The sequence below is a fragment of the Leucoraja erinacea genome, chromosome 5 (genome assembly GCF_028641065.1).
Source record: "Leucoraja erinacea ecotype New England chromosome 5, Leri_hhj_1, whole genome shotgun sequence".
NCBI classification, from domain to species: domain Eukaryota; kingdom Metazoa; phylum Chordata; class Chondrichthyes; order Rajiformes; family Rajidae; genus Leucoraja; species Leucoraja erinaceus.
The window spans coordinates 25,390,728-25,411,964 of NC_073381.1; the positions used below are offsets into that span (position 1 = coordinate 25,390,728).

Here is a 21,237-nt window from a genome sequence, read left to right on the forward strand (position 1 = left end):
CGTAGGTTATTATGCTTTTGATTGTGCCCCTGTAGAAGGTTCTTAGATGGGCAGTGGGGAGACCTGCTTTCCTTAGTCTCCGGAGAGGGTGGAGTTGCTGTTGGGCTATTTTGACCACTGCTGTGGTGTTGGTCATAGAGGTCAGGTCATCCGACAGGTGGAGTCCTAGGAACTTCACACTGCTGACCCTCTCCACAGCAGCTCCATCAATGTACAGCGGTGTGTGGTGTTGTTTTCCCGCCCTCCTGAAGTCGACCACCATCTCCTTAGTTTTTTTTTCCACATTAAGAGTGAGGTTGTGGGATCTGCACCATCCTGTGAGCAGCTCCACCTCCATCCTGTACGCCGACTCATTATTGTCGCTGATGAGACCCACCACTGTTGTGTCATCAGCGAACTTGTTGATATAGTTGTTACTGAGTCTAGCAGTACAATCATGTGTAAGCAGACTAAACAGCAGGGGGACACAGGCCTTGGGGTGAGCCAGTGCTCACGGCGATGGCTCTTGATATCGACTGCCCACCCTGACTGTCTGCTGCCGTTGTGATAAAACGTTAAGGACCCAGTTGCAATGGTGCAGCGGTAGAGTTGCTACCTTACAGCGCCAGAGACCCAGGTTTACTCCTGTCTGGATTGAATTTGTATGTTCTTCCTGTGAACGCGTGGGTTTTCTCCAGGTGCTCTGGTTTTCTATTGCATTCCAAAGACGTGCAGATTTGTAGATTAATTGGCTTCTGTAAATTGTCCCGAGTGTGTAGGATAGAACTAATATACAGGTGATCGGACTGAAGGGCCTGTTTCCACACTGTGTCTCTAAACTAAACTAAACTAAGCAATCTCTTGATCCTAAACCTATGACGCTTCCAATTTTGAAAATCTCTCACTAATGTTCCAAAAACATTCAATCTGTACCCTAACTGTAAGTACATTAATCTTTTATTGAGTTCTTCAGTTAGAGGATCTCTAAGTGCTTCAATCAACTTTTAATGGTGATTTTGTAAGTTATCACTATTATATAGAAATGTAATCAAAGTACATATTAGAGTATGCTTAAGAACACCACACTGAACAACACCATCCAGTCTGAAGGGTCCTAACCCGAAACATCACCTATCCATATTCTCCAGGGATGCTGCCTGGCCCACTGTGTTCAGAAGTCAGTGGAAATGCAAAGTTTCTTCAAGGAGACTTTGGGCACAGCATTGAACAATGCAGCACAGGGACAGGCCCTTTGGCACACAATATTATGGTGGCGCACTGCTGGAGTTGCTGCCTGACAGCACCAGAGACTCTGGTTCAATCCTGACTGTGGGTACTGTCTGCACAGAGTTTGCATGTTCTCCCATGGTCTGTGGGTATTGTCTGCACAGAGTGGGTTTTCTCCTGATTCCTCCACAATTCAAAGACGTACACACACGTTTGTAGGTTTATTGGCTTCGGTGAAGATTGTAAATTGTTCCTGGTATGTAGGATAGTGCTGCTTTCCGAGGATCGCTGGTCAGCACGGACTCAGTGGGCTGTTTCCACGCTGTATCTCTAAACTAATCTAAAACAAAATATCTACTGAAGATGAAGCCAAGATAAACTACTCACATGATCCACATCCCCGTAATCCCTACATATCCATGTATCTGTCTAAATGCCTCTTAAACACCACTATCATGTCTACCTCCACTATCACCACTGGCAGTGCCTTCCAGGTACCAACCACCAACTTTGTACTAAAACATCGCCCTGCTCATCTCCTTTAAACTTTCAATGCCATACCTTCTAGTCTTTGATATTTCCACCCTAGGAAAAAGGTTCTAACCTATCTCTGCTCTCATAATTTGACACACTGCCATAGGCGAGTCGGCAGAGGAGCAGCAGTCAGAGCAGCGAGTGAGTGTATTGGTTGGAAGAAGGGAATCTTAGGTGAGTTGCAGTGCGGGAACTCTAAAAAGCCTGCCCAGGGAGAGCCTTGAGCAGTTAATGCGACAATTCCATACACCCACCACCCTTTGTGTGAATAGGTCAGGTTTGGAGGGACAGGGACCAAATGCGGGCAGGTGGGACAGCGTGTGGCTGGGAAATGTTGGCCGGTGTGGGCAAATTGGGCCGAAGGGCCTGTTTCAGCGCTGGATCACTCGGACTCGTCCAAGATTCCTGAATCTTTCCTCTGTCCATCTGGTAATCTCTTCCAGAGATGTGGTTTGTTTTGGACTCTGGAATCAAGCCAGTGAGCAATGTGGCCTGCCAAGTGGAGCTGAATGGGAATAACTGAGGCCTGCATGCTGAAGGTGCTGGCTTGAGAAAACCTCTGTTGTTTACTATAAGGTAAGCCAGGGTACATCACAGAAGCATTCCTGAACAAAACGAAGCATGGAGATGCCGATGGACTTAATAGGTCAGGTGAAGTCGTGAAGGTTGGTTTTAAAGGAACATCTTAAAAGGACGAAAGAGGTAAGGAGAAATTTAGGGAGGTGATTCCAGGACATTGGGCTTGATTTGCATCAGGGCCTTTAGCTGTTTAATACCAAAAGGTTGATCGAAGGTAGCTTCAACTAGGGTGAGAAAAAGTTTTATAAAAATTCTGTGACTATTATGTTACTAGGATGAAGTGTTCTAAAGGTTGTCTTACTGAACACACAAGGAACTGCAGATGCTGGCTTATAAATCAACCCACAATGTGCTGGAGTAACTCAATGGATCAGGCAGAATCTCTGGAGGACAAGGATAGGTTATATTTTGGGTCGGGTCCCTTTTTCAGAGTAATTACAGTATGGGAACGAGAACTCAGGAAAAGAGGTGGGGTCAGGGTGAAGCCTGGCAAATGATAAGTGAACTCCAGCTTAATCACATCCTTTAATATGGTGGGTGACCCGAACCGCACACAATTCTCCAGTTGCAGCTTCACCAACATCTTGTATAGCTGTAACATGACATTACAAAGACTTAATGTTCTGCCAATCAAAGCAAGCGTGCCATATGCCTTTATCACCAACTTGTCTACTTACTGTGAACAAAACTTGTATCTCTAGTTCTCTCCCTACGTCCTTGACATTCACTGCGTATATTCCGCCAGGGTTTATTTTCACAGTCATGCTGACTATCCCATATCAGCTCTTGCCTTTCCAAGTGTAGACTGATCCTGTCTCTCAGATGCACCTTCAGTGATTTTCCTCACCACCAATATTTGGTTCACCAGCCTGAGGTTCCCTGGTTTGTAATCCTTCTTAACTAAAGGCACAACATTAGCTACCCTCCAGTCTTCCTTTTTCCAAAAGGTTATACAAAAACCTCTACCAGGGCCCCAGCAATTTCTTCTCTTGCTTCTTCTAACATTGTAGGGTACACTTGATCAGGCCGGGGGATTCACCCATCTGTGGATTTATCACGTCTGAAGAGGCCTGGGATTTATCCACTTCCTCGTGTGTTGGTTTGGATTGGGACGCTTCAAGCAGCAAGTGCCAAACATGAGATCATAGAAACATAGAAAAAAATAGAAATAGAAAATAGGTGCAGGTGTTGGCCATTTGGCCTTTCGAGCCAGTCATTCAATATGATCATGGCTGATCATCCAGAATCAGTATCCTGTTCCTGCTTTCTCCCCTTATCCCCAGATCATGTTTTCTCAAAACAAGCAAGCCACAATATTAACTATTAAGAAAAGATATTGAATTATTGGTGTCTTCTCATTTGGCAAAAGCTCCGGTCAATTTTACACGCCAGAATAGTCGCTATTCAATTCCTGGGCATATGTTTTGAACTTGCATGAGAAAATATAGCTGCTTTCCATTTGCATGTTTTGAAACAGCCAATAATACAGCTGACTATCTTCAGTTCGGTAACTGTGTGCCCCTAAGTTCATTCTGCAGGTTTGCACATCATAACTGGGTTGTTTAACAGATACCAGCATTTTTTTGTACTTTAGACTCACTAGCTGCAAACAGGCTTGTCGGCAGGAAAACCGGTAAGTCATAAAATCAAATGTACAATATGCAAGTTACAAATAAAAAAAACCTATATCTTGAGTTAGTATAAGTAGCAATTTGAAAGTATGTAAATAAAGTTAAATATTGGGCTTGGCATTTGTGATGTAATTTTCTTTATATCTTTAGAAATACAAAACCATTTTTTCATATTAATTGTGTTGGTCTTCCTTACTTTTATTTAGATTTGCCATTATAAATGTTCTACTTTATAAAATAAAGTTAGGGATGTCTGTTTAAAATCTGCTCATGTTGGAACAACAATTGCTGAATGCTGAAGCTTATCAGTAAATGTAATTGAATTTAATTTTATGCTTGGTTAATGTATAATGGTAGGAAAACTTAATCACAAGCAGAACTATGAAATACCAAGGAAAGTGATATCAACATACGGGGTAACATACCACAAAATGGATAAAAAACATTCCAGGGGGAGAGTTGTAGGAAAGAGCATGTTTAGCCAGCATGTATCCATGCATTATTGAAGACCTTTGTACTCGAGCAAAAAAACATGCGAACATTTAATTTATTAGAACAGGTTGAAGAATGGCAGTTCGTCCAGTCCAGAGCAAAATAGAAAAGGTTCCAGACTTTGTCCATATGAATGACCTGGCTTGTGAGTCAACAGGGGCAAAGGTAAGCTTTCACTGACACTTCTGACTTCGGGAAGGACTTTGAGAAGAACAAAATAGAATTACAGTACATTTCATTTATGTAGAAGCTGTTGTGTCAATTTCCTACAGTGATTTCACTGGAGCAGTTTGAAAAGGCATTGATGCTGAACTGGGAACTGTGGCAATTATTTAGTTCACAGCAAGACCAATGGATGAATTCTTCACTACTATGCTTTTAGAATGTTGCATTGGTCAAGCAATAAGGAAAATTGCCCACATGGAATTGCAAAAGGAAAAACAAATGAAACTGATGAAAATTTGAAAAGGATAAACAAATCTGCAGATGTTTGATGTCTGAAATAAAACTGAAAGTACTCAGCAGGTCAGGCTGCACCTGTGGAGTTAATGTTTCAGGCCAATGTCGTAAATGTTTAAAAATAGTTTAACCGGTGTAGATTAACCCTTATTAATTCATACCATTTATAACCTTCATAACACAAATATGCATGCCACCCATTACATGGTATTACGGTACTACACAAAGACTCTCTCTCTCGGGTACTAGTTACAATACAATACAATACAATACAATACGGTTTTATTTGTCACATTGCACATAAAGTGCAAGTGAAATGAATTTGTCAGCAGCAGTACAATGAGAAAGAACACACAATACACAGTAAAAAAATAATACAAACATCCACCACAGCATTCATCACTGTGGTGGAAAGCACAAAATTTGGCCAGTCCTCCTCCATTTTCCCCCGTGTTTCCAGACCGGAGTCGGCTCTTCCCCACTGGAGACCACGGCTTTAGGTTGGTGTAGGCCGCAGGCCGGAAGGCGAAGATTCAAAGTTTGCGCCGCAGCCAGATGCACCACAGACTGCAGGGCCGGCGGTCGAAGCTCCCCTCCAGGGGTGATGGTAAGTCCACACCGGATCTGCGGTTAAAGTTGGCCGTGGGCCGGCAGTGGTGGCTTCTTCTTCCCCCGGGTCCCCCACAAGGGATGCAGACGCCGTGCCAGCTGGAGCACTGCAGACCGCGGCTTCAGGCTGCCGGCTGCCGCAGGCCAGCGAAACAGAGCGCTCCCCTCTGGCAAGCCCCAGCGAGGGCTCGCCCGCTCCGCGCCGAGAGTCCACGCTGCGTCCGCCGCTGAAGCACCGGGCGCGTCTCCGATCCTCGTTGTTAGGCCAAGGGGGAGCCGACCTGGAAAAAGTCGCCTCTCCATGGAGGAGGCGACCAAAACGGTTTTCCCCTCACCCCCCCCACACCACCCCCACACAAAACACACAAAGAAACATTAAACACATACTTTAAAACATACTAAAAAAACAAAAAAAGTTGAAAAAAACAGACACACTGCTGACAGGGCGCCGGCTTGCAGCGCCCCCACCAACCAAAAATTATGGCCCTGTCCCACAGTACGAGTTAATTCCAAGAACTCTCCTGAGTTTGCCCTGATTCGAAATCGGAGATTTACAATAGTGGCCGCTCATCAATACTCGGGGCTCTCGTGGACATTTTTCAACATGTTGAAAAATCTTCACGAATCTTCCCGAGCTTACCTGCCATTAGCGACTCTTCCCGAGTACCTGCCGTTAGCGTTACGAGCCGCTAAGAGACGCCCCCGAGCTCCGACGTACCCGCTATGTTCATTTTCCGTGCTTACCACGAGTTTGATTTTTTTAAAACTCGAGAGAGCTCTTGGAAGGAACTCGTACCGTGGGTCAGGGCCATTAGTAAGCGAGACGCCAGCAGCAACTGCCTGTTAAAATGCTCCAGTATATTTGATGAATAAAGTTGGACTTTATCATGAATGTGTTTTAATTTATTGAGCCACCAATGTTTACTGGGATGAGTGGGTGCAAGATGGAAACATTAGAAATGCCAAAGTAATTTGTGTGGATGCCAAGAGAGATACTCAGAATTAAATGAGATCTGATCAACACGATGGTACTCGAGTCATTTCATTCTCCTGGGAATTTTGCAAGGTTACAAGGAAAGCAGACTATTATCTAAATGGTGGCCGATTGGGAAAGGGGGAGATGCAGCGAGACCTGGGTGTCATGGTACACCAGTCATTGAAGGTAGGCATGCAGGTGCAGCAGGCAGTAAAGAAAGCGAATGGTATGTTAGCTTTCATTGCAAAATGATTTGAGTATAGGAGCAGGGAGGTTCTACTGCAGTTGTACAGGGTCTTGGTGAGACCAGACCTGGAGTATTGCGTACAGTTTTGGTCTCCAAATCTGAGAAAGGACATTATTGCCATAGAGGGAGTGCAGAGACGGTTCACCAGACTGATTCCTGGGATGACAGGACTTTATGAAGAAAGACTGGATAGACTGGTTTATACTCTCTTTATTCAGAAGATTGAGAGGGGATCTGGAATAGAGCTTACAAATTCTTAAGTGGTGGACAGGCAGGTTCATTGATTGTTCCCGATGTTTAAAAATCCAGGACACAAGGGGGTCACAGATTAAGGGAAAAGGGGAAATCCTTTAAAGTGCGAGACAGGTGGGACTTTTTTCACGCAAAGAGTGGTGAATCTCTGGAACTCTCTGCCACAGAGGGTAGTTGAGGCCAGTTCATTGGCTATATTTAAGAGGGAGTTAGATGTGGCCCTTGTGGCCAAGGGGATCAGGGGGTATGGAGAGAAGGCAGGTACGGGATACTGAGTTGGATGATCAGCCATGATCATATTGAATGGCGGTGTAGGCTCGAAGGGCCGAATGGCATTCTCCTGCACCTAATTTCTATGTTTCTTGTTTCTATGTTTACCCTTTCTACATTTCTCAACACATTAGTGTGGATGTGATTTCCCCCAAAACTTAATAGAGCAAATGGTGCTCTATTGCTTCTAATGAGAGCTGTCTGAATTAACCAACAAATATTCCTCAACTACCTAACCTCTGCTTAGCGAACCTCCTTGTTGTTAGATGTAAGAGACATGATACATAAAGGACCACTGGAAGTGATCATTTTGCTATTTCAACGTAACTATTTTTCAGGTCCTTTTTGCAACAGATGATTGGTTTGCAACTGCAGAGAATCTTTTGAAGGTGAGTGAAATGCTACATATGTTTCAGTTAATTTACAGGCATTGGACATCAACAATTGATGATCGAAACGTAATTTGCACTGGGGTATTATTTGGGATGTATGAGGAAACTGGAACACAGAGTGAAATCACTTCATGCTGCTTCATCTACACTTCACAATGCCTCGCAAAGGCCAGCAGTATAATCAAGGATGAGTCTCAGCCTGGTCACTCCCTCTTCTCCCCTCTCCCACCGGCAACAGGTACAGAAGTGGGACAACACATGACTCCATATTCAGGGGCAATTTCTTTTCAGTTGTTATCAGGCAACTGAGCCATCCCCTCACCAACCAGAAAGCACTCCTAACTAACCATCTATCTAATTGGAGATACTCGGACCATCTTTAATTGGACTTTACTGGACTTTATCTTGCGCTAAATGTTATTCGCTTTATCCTGTATCTGTACACTGTAGAAAGCTTGATTGCAATCATGTATAGTCTTTTTGCTGACTGGATAGTATGCAACAAAAGAGCTTTTCACTGTACCTCAGTAAATGTGAATGTAAACTAAACCAAATTCAACCTGTATACTCACAAAGAGAATGTGTAAACTCCACATAGACAGCAAATGAGGTCAGGATCAAACTCAGGTTGCTGGTGCTATGAAACGGCAGTGTAACCTCTGAACCACTGGCATGGGGATGGATATTTTCCACTATCGTGCTTGAGATTGGCCTGGTGGCAGTCCACTGTATTATGAGAACTGTGTGATGTTAACAAAGGCATCCTGATCATCAGTCCATTTCAAAATGACCACAAAAAAAAATATTTTTAAAGGTAGGCAAATCAACCTTAGCAATTCTTCCATGTGTATTCTACCTGCACAATGATTTATTTCCAATTTTTGATTGGAAAAATCTGCCTTGGAACTTTTATCATTCAATCCCCTGGAGCAAGCAGAAAGACTTTCAACATGAGAGTGTATCTCATGAATAGGACTGCACCTCTGACATGGTGCTAATTTTTCAGGACTGAACAAAAATAACCTCAAATGTTTTCCCCACTTCTAAATATACTTCATTAACAACCACGTCTGAGCGTGTCAAAGTCATGGATATATTAGAGAAAATCACAAAATGCTGGACTACCTCAGCAGGTCAGGCAGCATCTCTGGTGATAAGGAATAGGTGACCTAGAAATATAGAAAATAGGTGCAGGAGTAGGCTATTCGGCCCATTTGAGTCAGCACCAAATCAGTACCCCATTCCTGATTTCTCCCCGTATCCCTTGATTCCGTGTGACGTTTTGGGTGGAGAGCCTTCTTCAGACTGACTTTTTATATTTGGTTTGTTCCTAATTTTTAAATCACAATGTTTGTTTTAGTCTGAAGCACCACAATGGAAGGCACATGAATTTACAAACTTTGGCAAATGGATGGATGGTTGGGAAACCAGGAGAAAACGAATTCCAGGTAAGTCAAGATCTGAAATATACACATTTAATGCTAACTTGATTATGTTCCCCACTAGTATCTAAGTAGATAGAACTCTGTCAAAATCAGCTCCATCAATGGTATGAAGGTTTAATCATGCAGCTACTGATAACAGAGAGTGGTGAATCTGTGAAACTCTCTGCCACAGAAGGTAGTTGAGGCCAGTTCATTGGCTATATTTAAGAGGGAGTTAGATGTGGCCCTTGTGGCTAAAGGGATCAGGGGGTATGGAGAGAAGGCGGGGATGGGATACTGAGTTGGATGGCCATGATACTGAATGGCGGTGCAGGCTAGAAAGGCCGAATGGCCTACTCAGCACATATTTTCTATGATGTTTCTCTATATTGTTTAAATATGGTGGCTTTTGAAAGGCTAGAAGATGGCAATTATAAAGGAAATACCATTTACTGATTGCAAGATAAAGCAGTTCAGCTTATTGTTAGGTGTACTGAGGTACAGTGAAAAGTTTTGTGTTAACCAGTCAGCGGAAAGACAATTCATGATTACACTCAAGCCATTCACAGTACACAGATACATAATAAAGGAAATACCATTTAGTGCAAGATAAAGCCAGTAAAGTCTGATCAAAGATAGCCTGATGGTCTCCAATGACGTAGATAGTAGTTCAGGACTGCTCTCTAGTTGTTAGGATCTTTAAGTTGCCTGATAACAGTAATTTCACTTGTCCCTTGAAATAAATCTAAGGGTGACAGAATGGCGCAGCTGATAGAGCTACTACATCACAACACCATTGACTCGAGATCAACCCTGACCTTGGGTATTTTCTGCGCGGAGTTTACATGTTCTCCCTGCGTCCATATTGATTTTCTCTTGGTGTTCTAGTTTCTTTGCACATCCAAAATATTTAACAGGTTGGTCGTTTAATTGGCTACTATAAATTGCCTCTAGATGTCAGTGAAAGGTTGTCTTGGGAGCAGCTGATGCCAAATTAGGGAGAATAAAATGGCTTAGCATAAGATTAGTATAATAATGAGTGGTTGATAGTAAACATGGATTTGGCAGGGTGAAAGGTCTGTCTCTGTGATATAATCCTACCTTGAATTCTTGATTGCAGTGAAACAGAAGGAAATTGTGCAACCTTGCTTCGGAGAATTCAAATGTTTAGCTGGCTGTTTTACTTTCCATATCTTTACTAAGTCTGCAACCACCCTGACTTTCCTCTTCATCTCCTGTATGTGTCAACCTTCTGAAGTCCACATAGTCCATGTAGTCTATATGACTCTAAAAATGTAATTATTGTGGCCTTGACAAACATAAGGGTTAGCACTACACGCTTTGAACCCCAGCTGTGGAGACACTGGTATCGTTGTCTCATTGTAGGACATTGATCATTTTTTAAATCTGGATTTTTAATTCATGTATTGTGTTTTTTTATATATAATTTATGATACTTTTATAAGGGATATACTAAGATTTTATATGCACTTTATGATATTTTTTAATATGCAAAGCATTTATATGTAATGTTGCCCCTTGTCTGGACCTTGAGTCCATAATAAAGTTTTTTATTATTATTATTATTATTATTATTATTATAATAATAATAACGTTTATTATTATTATTATTATTATCTATGTCTATGGCCTGGCCTCCATCAGCCTTCATGGTTACTTCTTCAAATGTATTCTCTAGCTTCCCACAGTGTCCTTGCATAAATCTGTTCAGGCCCAGGTGATTTATTAGCTGTCACATTTCTTAGGACATCCAGCACCTCCTCAACTGTTATACGGAATGTCCTCAAGACATCTCCATTAACTGATACGTCCCCCAGTCTTAATGTCCTACTCCATGGTAAAACACACAGGGGAAATGTTCAATGAGTACCTTGCCCATTTCCTATGTCTCCCACATAGATGATCACTTTAGTTTCTAAAGGCCCCTATTCTCTCTCTGGTTATCCTTTTGCCCTTAATATATTAATAAAATCTCTTTACTTTGGATTTAACATAATCTTATCTGCCAGAGCTATCTCATGCCCCTTTTTGTCATCATGATTTCCTTCTTTAGTATGCTCCTCAACATCTTATACCCCACCAAGGATGTAGACACATTTCTACTTCAGCATTTACTTATGAATTATAGTTGATCAAAATCAACCAAGGTATTCTAATGTTCCCTCTAATATCCAAATTCAGGCCATTGGGCTTTCAAATGGCCAATATTAATTCCAGGCAAAGACATGAACATCAGTTGCAACTTGACATTGGCTTTCCAAGATACTGCATAATTCGATAATTAGCATCCTACAAATGATGCTTGAGTCTGACCATGCTCCAACTTTCCTTTCCACAAGTGTATTAAATCTTAATCTTTGTTCATCAATGCATGTTTATTTTTCATAGGTCATGACTGGTGTGTTATCCAGCTGGGTGTGCCTGGAGTCATCCATGGAATTGATGTCGATACATCTTACTTCACTGGCAATTATGCTCCTCGTATGTCAATTCAAGCAGCATGCCTAAAAGCCGGTTAGTAATTTACTAAAACTCCTCCACCGTTTAATACATTGAAATACAATGAATGTTCTGCAAAAGGACACTAACTATATTTGTCATGTATTTCTCACTGTGTTTTGGCCTTCCTGAGGTCTCCAGCTTTCGTTCTCGCTGCCCACCTGCAATCAATCTAAAGAAGAGTCCCAAACTAAAACTTCTCTTATCCATTGTGCACAAAAAAGATGGAGAAACTCAGCGGGTGAGGCAGCATCTAAGGAGCGAAGGAATAGGCAAAGTTTTGGGTCAAGACCCTTCTTCAGACTGATGGACACAGGCCCTTCGGCCCACTAAGTCCACACTGACTATCGATGCAGTCGTTGGTGTAGAGAGAGTAATGGAGAGGAGAGAGTACGCAGCCTTGTGGTGCTCCTAATCTGAGGGTCTGTGGGTCCGAGATGTGCTTTCCTAGCCTCACATGCTGCTTCCTGTCAGTCAGGAAGTTGGTGATCCACCAACAGAGGGGTTCAGGCACAGTCAACTGGGAGCGTTTGGAGTGCAGTAGCTCTGGCACAATGGTGTTGAATGCAGAGCTAAAATCAACAAACAAAATCCTTGCATAGGTCCCTTGGCAGTCTAGGTGATGGAGGATGACGTGGAGACCTAGGTTGACCGCACAGCCACTGATCTATCGGCCCGGTATGCAAACTGCAGAGGGTCCAGAAGGGGTTTGTGATATTTTTCAGCTTGGCCAGCACGTCTTTCAAGGGTCTTCATGACTACAGAGGTCAGTGTGACAGGCCCATAGTCATTAAGACCAGTAATCCTTGTATTTTTGGGTACAGGGACAATAGTGGAGACTTTGAAGCAGGCAGGGACAGTACATGTTTGCAGGGACTGGTTGAAAATGTCTGTGTAGACCGGTGCCAGTTGTTCAGCTCAGAGCTTGAGGGTAGAGGGGGAAACATTGTCTGGTCCTGGAGATTTCAGGCTTTTCTGTTTCCTGAATAACAATTTCTATTGTTAGTGACGGAGAAGTGGGCAGACTGATGTTGGGCAGCAAGGAGGGGGTGGGTAGTGGACGAGAGCCCAGTCTTTGCAGACTGGATTCAGGCTGTGAGTAGGTGTGAAGTTTTGGTTGCGGAGGTGGTACCAGGGTTAAGTTTCTGTTTATCGAACCTGCAGTAGAACTTGTTCAGGTCGTTGGTCAGCTGACGAATGTCAAATGAGTGGCGGGCTTTCCTCTTGTAGCTGGTAATTTCTTGCAAGCCCTTTCAAACTGAAGAAGAGTCACAAGCTGAGAACTTGCTCCTCAACTTCTCAGAGTACCTTTCATTGGCAGCTCTGATTCCGCTTCTCAGCTTGTACTTGGCCTGCCTGTAGAGGTCTGCATTCTCGCTCCTGTAGGCCTCATCTTTAGACTGGCGGAGATTCGATTAGATTAGATTAGATTCATTTATTGTCATTCAGACCTTTCGGTCTGAACGAAATTTCGTTTCCCTGCAGTCATATATATAATAGAAAAATGACAAAAACACACAATCAACACAAATTTAACATCCACCACAGTGAGTTCACCAAACACCTCCTCACTGTGGTGGAAGGCAAAATCTTAAAGTCTCTGTCTCTTCCCTCTTTGTTCTCCCTCTGCGCCGAGGCGATCCAGGCTCCAGATGTTGTGACCCCACCGGGTGATGGTAAATCCCGCGGCTCAACCGTGCTCCGCGAACGGGCCGGTTCAAACTCCGCGGGTGGTCGCTGCCGCCGCCACGGTTCCGGGGCCGAGTTGGGTCTCCGCTACCGCTGCTGCCGCTGCCACGGTTCCGGGGCCGAGTTGGGTCTCCGTTGCCGTTGCTGCTGCCACTGCTGCCACCGCCACAGCTTCGGGGCCGAGTCGGGTCTCGGAGCTGTCTGTTCTGCTGTAAACCAGGGCTTGCCGTTGTTGAACCAGATCCGGGTCCTAGTGGGAATGCAACTGGCCTCACAAAATGTGATGTCATGGTGTGTGTATACTCATCGAGGCTTGTGGTTGCTTCCTTGAACACATTCCAATCAGTGCAGTCAAAGCAGGATGTAGGTTCTCAATGCCCTCGCTTGTCCACCTTTTCATTGTTTTGACCACAGGCTTAGCAGAATTTAGTTTCTGCCTGTAGATGAATAAAGTGAACTAAACAATGATCATAGAGACCCAGAGCCACACGGGGAACTAAGCGATATGCGTTCTTGTTTGAAGTGTAACAGTGATCGAGTGTTCTCCCTCTCCCCTCTGGTGGGGCAGGTGACATGAAGTCTGTACTTTGGAAGGTCACGGCTGAGTTAAAACTTGTTAAAGTCCCCCAAAACAATGACCATGGAGTCCGGGAAGTCACTCTCTACCCTCATTACCTGTTCAGCGAATTGCATTTGTGCCTCACGTATGCAGGCTTGGGGGGGAGATCTAAACTCCAGCAAGAATAGAAGAGGTAAATTCCCTCAGAGAATAAAAGGGTTTGCAGTTTATACAGAGGGATTCTAGATTGAGAGAACAGAATTTAGACAGTGCCGTGATGTCGCTGCACCCGGCCTGGTCAGTATAGAAGCATATTCCACCACCTCTTGATTTTCCTGCTGCTTATGCTTCGCGGTCCGCTCTGTGAAGTTGAAAGCCAGCCAGCTGCAACACAATGTCCAAGGTCGACTTATACAGCCAGGTCTCGGTGTAATCACAACAGTTCTATGTTATCCTACTTTTGCATCCAATTCTTAAACACAAGGGGCTATCTATAAAGGTCAATTAACCTACAAGGACACATATCTTTGGGATGTGGGCGGAAACCAAAGCACAAGGAGGAAACCCATGAGGTTGCAGAGAGAACTTGCAAACTCCACCCAGGCCGCACTTGAGGTCAGGGTCGAACCCGGTTCTCTGGTGCTGTGAGGCTGTTGCTCCACCAGCTGTACCACCGTGCCATCCAAAGGTCAGGATCGAACAAGGTATGTGGGAGTCAAGAGGTAACATTTCCACTCGACTTATCACTGTGTTTTATCCGAGTTATTTCTGATTTTATAATAATTATAATTTCTCTGTTAAGTTATTTTACTTTCCACATTATTTTACATTTGACATTCCACAGTTGCAGGCTTAAGGCACAGGGCCCTGTGAATAGAGATGTGTCCTCCATTTGCACGTGCTAATCTTCCTTCATATGTCTTCTTCCTGCGTATGGCGTGCACAGTCGAAAGTTATAAGACAACTTGTACTGTTTGATCTTCTGTTTGTGCACGCCAGGTTTCTTGCATTCATCGAAACAGAGTGGACCACGTGAAGGTTGCAATCTCTCACCCCAATCTTCATATGTAATGTCATGTTGTACCATATAGTCTTTAAACTCTGCCTCTGTAATTTGATTCCGCAAGTGTGGAAAGAATTGAATTTCAGAAGCCGAGTTAAGGGACTGTCCCACTGCGGCGGCCTAATCTGCGAGTTTAGACAAGTTTGCCCTCGACTCAAACTTGCAGTATGGTCGACACGTGGTCCTAGGAGGTCCAATGAGGTCACTGGAACTCTCCTTCATGCTCGAGGGAAGTTCCCCAATACTTGCCGCATCAGCTAGGTCGCGGAAAAATTTTCAGCATGTTGAAATATTTCCGCGAGTAAAATTAGGTCGGCGTGGTTCTTTTTAACTCATAGTGCAGTAGAGTGGGGTCGCTATGTAGTTACAGGCAGTCGAGGGCTGCCATAGGCAATCTCCTTCGCTGACCGGTCATTTTGATTGGCTCATTGGAGTTTTCAGGACCAAGAAAAACCTACGGGTAGGTAAAATGCCCGCTAAACTTTATTATACTTCTTAAAAGTTTATCCACTCCTTCCCCCCCTGCTTCTTCCCTCCTTCTCCCCTCCCCCTCTCCCCCCTCTCTCCTCTTCTCTCTCTCCCCCCCCCCCCCACCCCCCACACTCTCTAAAGGAATTACCGTACACTGTGCAGCCATATTTTACCTTCTATCATCGCGGTTTGAATTTCAGACAGCACTCCTCCGCTTTCCCTGGCCCCTGCCTTTGCGATGCCTTTGTGTGTGTGTGTGTGTGTGTGTGTGTGTGTGTGTGTGTGTGTGTGTGTGTGTGTGTGTGTGTGTGTGTGTGCGTGTGTTCGTGTGTGTGTGTGTGTGTGCGCGCGTGCGTGTGTGTTTGTGTGCGTGTGTGTGCGTGCGCGCGTGTGCGTGCGTGCGGGTGCGTGTGTGCGGGCGTGCACGTGTGTGCGTGCGTGCACGTGTGCGTGCGTGCGTGCGTGTGGTCGATCCAGCCCGTGGTTTCAACGCTGACGGTCGATTCATCTCGAGGTTTTCCAGGCGCGTGCCCTCGAGCTTGAAGGTCGAAGACAATCTTCTTAACTCGCGGATTATGTCACCGCAGTGGACAGCCCCTTTAAACAGGCACATATTCTCACATTCTTGCAGGCACATGTTCTTACATTATTGTGCATTTAGCATGCACAATAATATAACAAAAAACAGAGCAGAGCAGGAACAGGCCCTTTGGCCTAGGATACCTTTGCCGAACATGATGCCAAATTAAACATCCTATTCTCCTGCTTGTGATGCCATCCCTCAATACTCTGCATATCCATGTGCCTATCTAATAGCCTCTTAAATGCTACTATCATATCAGCTTTCATGATACCATTCCTGGCATCATGTTCCAGACACCCATCACCCTCTATGTAGAAAGAACATGCCCCACATGTCCCTTTAAACTTTCCCCCTCTGAACTTAAATCTCTGCCCTAATTATAGTTTACTTTTCTGAATTCCTAATCATTGTTGTTAAATATGTTCTTCATAACAAGTGGGACTTGTTTTCTGCATAATGCTTCTCACATTTGAAGGACAGTCTGAGGCTCTTCACAATGCTTACTTGGCCAAATGTAGCAATTTGCAAAGCACAACATTGCCTCACAATTAGTTCATCTGTTTTTTTTTTGGTGAATGATAACTTGGGCCCTGTGAGAAACTCCCGCTCTTTCTGAATTGTGTCGTAGAATCTATCTACTCGAAGGACTAAGAGAGACCAAGTTTAATGTCTCATTCAAAAGATGGAACATATTCTCAATGTTCTTCAATATAACTTAAGAAGTAAAGTGTGGTTTTGACAAACAATATTCTGACTCTGCTCCCACGAACCAGATTTTTATTATCAATTGATCACTTGCACACCAGGTTCCTCAGAATTCATCGGCTTCTCACACCCCTGCTGGTGTAATGTCTAACTTTAAATCCTCTATTATGCGATGTTGTGGATTCGTACATGCATAACGGGAGATATTGTTGATCAGTTAATACAGAAAGTTTTGGTGTATTTGACTTTGCATGACATGATATTGTTTTAAGTCCAGAAGGAAATCTGAAGGGCGAGTAGCCCAGGGCTACTATTTTTCATCACCAGTCTTGGTCTGCGATTTACATCACTTTATACCAATCCATCATGCACTTTGTACTTTATCCGTGATCTGATATTGCGTCTAAGAGCAAGCTTTGAAATGATGCAACTTTATACATCTCTCTGACCAGATGCAGTTCCGGACCTAATGCTACGGGGAGAGAGAATTGGAACTGCTGCTTCAGAGGTGGAATCTGAAGCCATTGGGAAGGTTTGTCAAAATAATTTGCAATTTCCTTATTAGACAAAACCATTGCTTCTGTTTGACAAATCTTGTTCAATCTGAAAAGCAATGAGGACTATTGCAATGTGGTCTGTGGAGGTGGATAAGTTGATAATAGGTGCATTATCTGTGAATTTTCACCCTGTACAAGCAGGAGTCAAGTACATTGTCACTGTGACAATGCAGAAAAATGTGTTCTGTTACACCGTGAACTTTTTACAAAAATAAAACACTGAAAGGTATGACCAAAGATCATAGAGCGGAGCAGGATACCCCACTCCTGTGTAATCACTGAGGTGTAGTACGTAACGGAGCATAACGGCCACCATTTTGGAATGCGCAACCCAACTTCCGGTTTCATGAACATACCACTCGCCAATGGAAAAGTAATAACCCGGTGAAATTGACTTAAGATCTTGCTGCTTAAAAAATGCAAGGAGATAAAAAGTCATACTGTACCTCTAAAAATTATAGCAGATTAAATCTATTAGTATTTTAAATATCAAGATCTGGATGATTATTTTTGTAAGCGTTGATCTACCACAGTGCTTGGGGTTAAGAGGCTGGAATCTCTCTAGATCTCCTCTCCCCCCTCCCCCTCCCCCCCTCCCCCTCCCCCTCCCCCCCCCCCCTCCCCCTCCCCCCCCTCCTCTCTCTCACTCTCCACCCCTCCCCCTCTCTCTCTCTCTCTCTCTCTCTCTCGCTCTCTCCCTCCCTCCCCTCTCTCTCTCGCGCTCTCTCTCGCTACCCTTCTCCCTCTCCCTCTCCCCTCTCCCTCTCCCTCTCCCTCTCTCCCTCTCCCTCTCCCTCTCCCTCTCCCTCTCCCTCTCCCTCTCCCCTCCCTCTCCCTCTCCGCATTCTTTGGCGTTTTGCAAAGACAACTGCATCTGCAGTTCCTTCCTATTGAAGAAGAAGCCTGGCCCGAAACTACTAATCCATTCGCTCCACAGATGCCACCTAGCCCGCTGAGTTCTTCCAGCACTCTGTTTTTGTATTTAACTCTGAAATTGAAGATAGACACTAAAAGCTGGAGTAACTCAATGGGACAGGCAGCATCTCTGGAGAGAAGGAATGGGTGACGTTTTGGGTCGAGACCCTTCTTCAGACAATCACAAGTACTCTCACCGACGAGAGTTCAGTTCAGTCTGAAGACCCAAAACGTCATCCATTCCTTCTCTCGAGAGTCACTGCCTGTCCCGCTGAGATATTCCAGCAACAGCAAACTTAGTCAGAATCGAACCCAGGTCTCTGGTGCTGTAAGATATCAACTTTACTGTTGCACCACCATGCTGTCCAAACTATATGCCAAACTTTAAAGTGCTGAAAAAGTTGCTGAAACAAGTTGCTATGAATCTATATGTAGGAAGGAAATGCAGATGCTGGTTTAAACTGAATATAGGCACACAAAATCTGAAGTAACTTAGCGGGACTGATTGCATCTCTGGAGAGAAGATCTCGACCTGAAATGTCACCACATCCTTTTCTCCAGAGACGCTGTCTGATCCGCTGAGTTACTTCAGCTTCTTGTGTCTCTCTTTGCTATGAATCTATTCAGTTTCCTGAATCTGAACTGATATGACATCTGGTCAGAGTTGGAACCAGTAGCTATTGAAAACACACACCCATAAACACTATGGATAATTGTAAACGACATCTGCGTTGCCGCATTTATGAACGTTTCATACAATAAAGCTGATATAAGGTACATAGGTTGGATATCGATTAATTCTAGACAACAGGTTAAAAAAATAATCTAACCCCATTAATTCACTCAGGGTGTATTACGATGTGCTCTCCAGTATGAAGTGTACAGTAAGACTTGCACTTCCAGAGTGGTCTATCATGTTGTTTCTTCAGCGGACCACAAATTTATTTTAAGAACAAAACATAAAGTGCTGGAGAACTCAGCAAGTCAGGCTGGATCTATGGAGGGTCTGAAGAAGTGTCTCGACCCAAAACGTCACCTATTCCTTCTCTCCAGAGATGCTGCCTGACCCGCTGAGTTACTCCAGCATTTTGTATCTATCTCCGGAGGGAATAGCCAGGCGACGTTTAGGATCGGATCCCTTCTTCAGACATTTTGTAAGGGGTTGGGAAAGATCGAAAATTTCAAGTATTTAAATGTTGCTATGATTATAACTAGTAGTATGGGAGAAAATTCCATGAGCCATAATTGCCACATACATACCCAAAAGTAGAAATGTAGAAAGTTACAGTGTGTAAAAATAGTTATTACGAGCTTTGTAGTCTTCTTGTACCAGTCAAATGCCAAATTCAAAATTCTATATTTTGAAAATGGGCGAAACAAAAAGTAACATGTTCTCTAGAAAGGCTTATCCTAAAATAATTGATCGGAAGGGTGTGATTTTCAGTCAGGGTGTCTGTATCATTCAGTCAGTGAGCTGTAGATGTAGATGTGGACGCCATGACCGTAATCGCGAGCTCATCAAGATGGCACAAAAAATTACCCATGACGTACTACAGCTTTTTCGCCGAGTGGAATATCTTGCTCCGCTCTATGATCTTTGGGTATGACTGTCTGAGAAAGGGTCCCGACCCAAAACGTCATCCATCCTTTCTCTCCAGAGATGCTGCCTTGACCCGCTGATTACTCCAGCACTTTGTGTCTATCTACTAAAAGATCTGATTTAGATTTTCCAATGCTCCTGGTGTGCTTTAGGTGAGAGGCTGCCCACTGGAAATTCAAACCAGAAAGAGGGAATTTTTTTTTCAAACTCTCGATCATTAAATACGTGGCATAAAGTGTTGTACCAAAAAGTCCAGCTCATAAAATGACCTTTCAAATTTATGAATTACATTGAATAATTTATCACAGGTGCATTTGTTTAAAAGAGAATAATTTACAATTTCAGTGCTGCATGAGCACAAAATCAATGAGCTGGATCTTTTGTTGAAATGACAATGACATTAATTGCGCTCAAAGTTATTTAGTTGTAAACAACACAGCAGATTTGAGTGACAGACGTTGAATGCGAATAAACCCATATTTCCAAAATTTCTATCCAAGTTGAACTGATGTAATATTAGTAGGAAGGAACTGCAGATGCCGGTTTAAATCAAAGATAGACACAAAAGAAATGCTGGAGTAACTATGCAGGCAGCATCTCTGGCGAATTGGTGATGTTTCAGGTCGAGACTAAAGTCAAGTCTGATACAATACAATACAATACAATACCATTTATTGAGGCAGAGAAGGAATGGATGATGAAGGGTCTCGACCCGAAACATCATCCATTCCTTCTCTGCTGAGATGCTGCCTGTCCCGCTGAGTTACTCCAGCATTTTTTGTGTCTATCTTTGATGTAATATTAGCTTTGTATCAATGGCAATCCTATTTGTAATGGCACTCCGGTAACTGTATTCAATGCCTTGTATTTGAATACTTAAATGAATTCAGGGTGTTAAGTTTTGTCATTACAAGTACGAGCATCCATTTCACCATGTGACTATTGCAATTGTTAATTCTCCTCTCTGTTACTGAAAATCAACTATTATAGGAGTTGCAATATTCTTAAAGATTTGTCATAATAAAAATCTAAAAATAACATATTTTCTACTTTTCCGTCATGTTTGCATATTTCTCTTAATCCAATCTTTTTCTTATTTTTTTATTAATTTTCTCTTAATAACCTTACTGTCTATTTCTCAAACTTTCTATCAGATCAGTCAAGGTGATTTAACGTGATTGCCCTGTTCCTATGGATTATAGAACTTATAGAAACTTACAAAATTCTTAAGGGGTTGGACAGGCTAGATGCAGGAAGATTGTTCCCGATGTTGGGGAAGTCCAGAACAAGGGGTCACAGTTTAAGGATAAGGTGGAAATCTTTTAGGACCGAGATGAGGAAAACATTTTTTCACACAGAGAGTGGTGAATCTCTGGAATTCTCTGCCACAGAAGGTAGTTGAGGCCAGTTCATTGGCTATATTTAAGAGGGAGTTAGATGTGGCCCTTGTGGCTAAAGGGATCAGGGGGTATGGAGAGAAGGCAGGTACAGGATACTGAGTTGG

The 21,237-nt window shown here is 43.4% G+C and overlaps 1 protein-coding gene across 2 annotated transcripts in view; it reads left to right on the plus strand.

The window, feature by feature from the left end:
* Positions 1 to 3,821: 3,821 nt before the first annotated feature.
* Positions 3,822 to 21,237, plus strand: part of allc (allantoicase) — a 33,037-nt gene continuing 15,621 nt past the window's right edge. The window contains exons 1-6 of one of the 2 annotated variants that reach the window (XM_055635260.1): positions 3,822 to 3,952; positions 4,505 to 4,607; positions 7,594 to 7,644; positions 9,008 to 9,095; positions 11,481 to 11,606; positions 17,114 to 17,193. In XM_055635260.1, coding sequence (XP_055491235.1) covers positions 4,518 to 4,607; positions 7,594 to 7,644; positions 9,008 to 9,095; positions 11,481 to 11,606; positions 17,114 to 17,193 — 435 coding nt within the window. In that variant the 5' untranslated portion in view covers positions 3,822 to 3,952; positions 4,505 to 4,517. The remainder of the gene's footprint in view (positions 3,953 to 4,504; positions 4,608 to 7,593; positions 7,645 to 9,007; positions 9,096 to 11,480; positions 11,607 to 17,113; positions 17,194 to 21,237) is intronic. The other variant, XM_055635261.1, reaches the window with a different exon arrangement.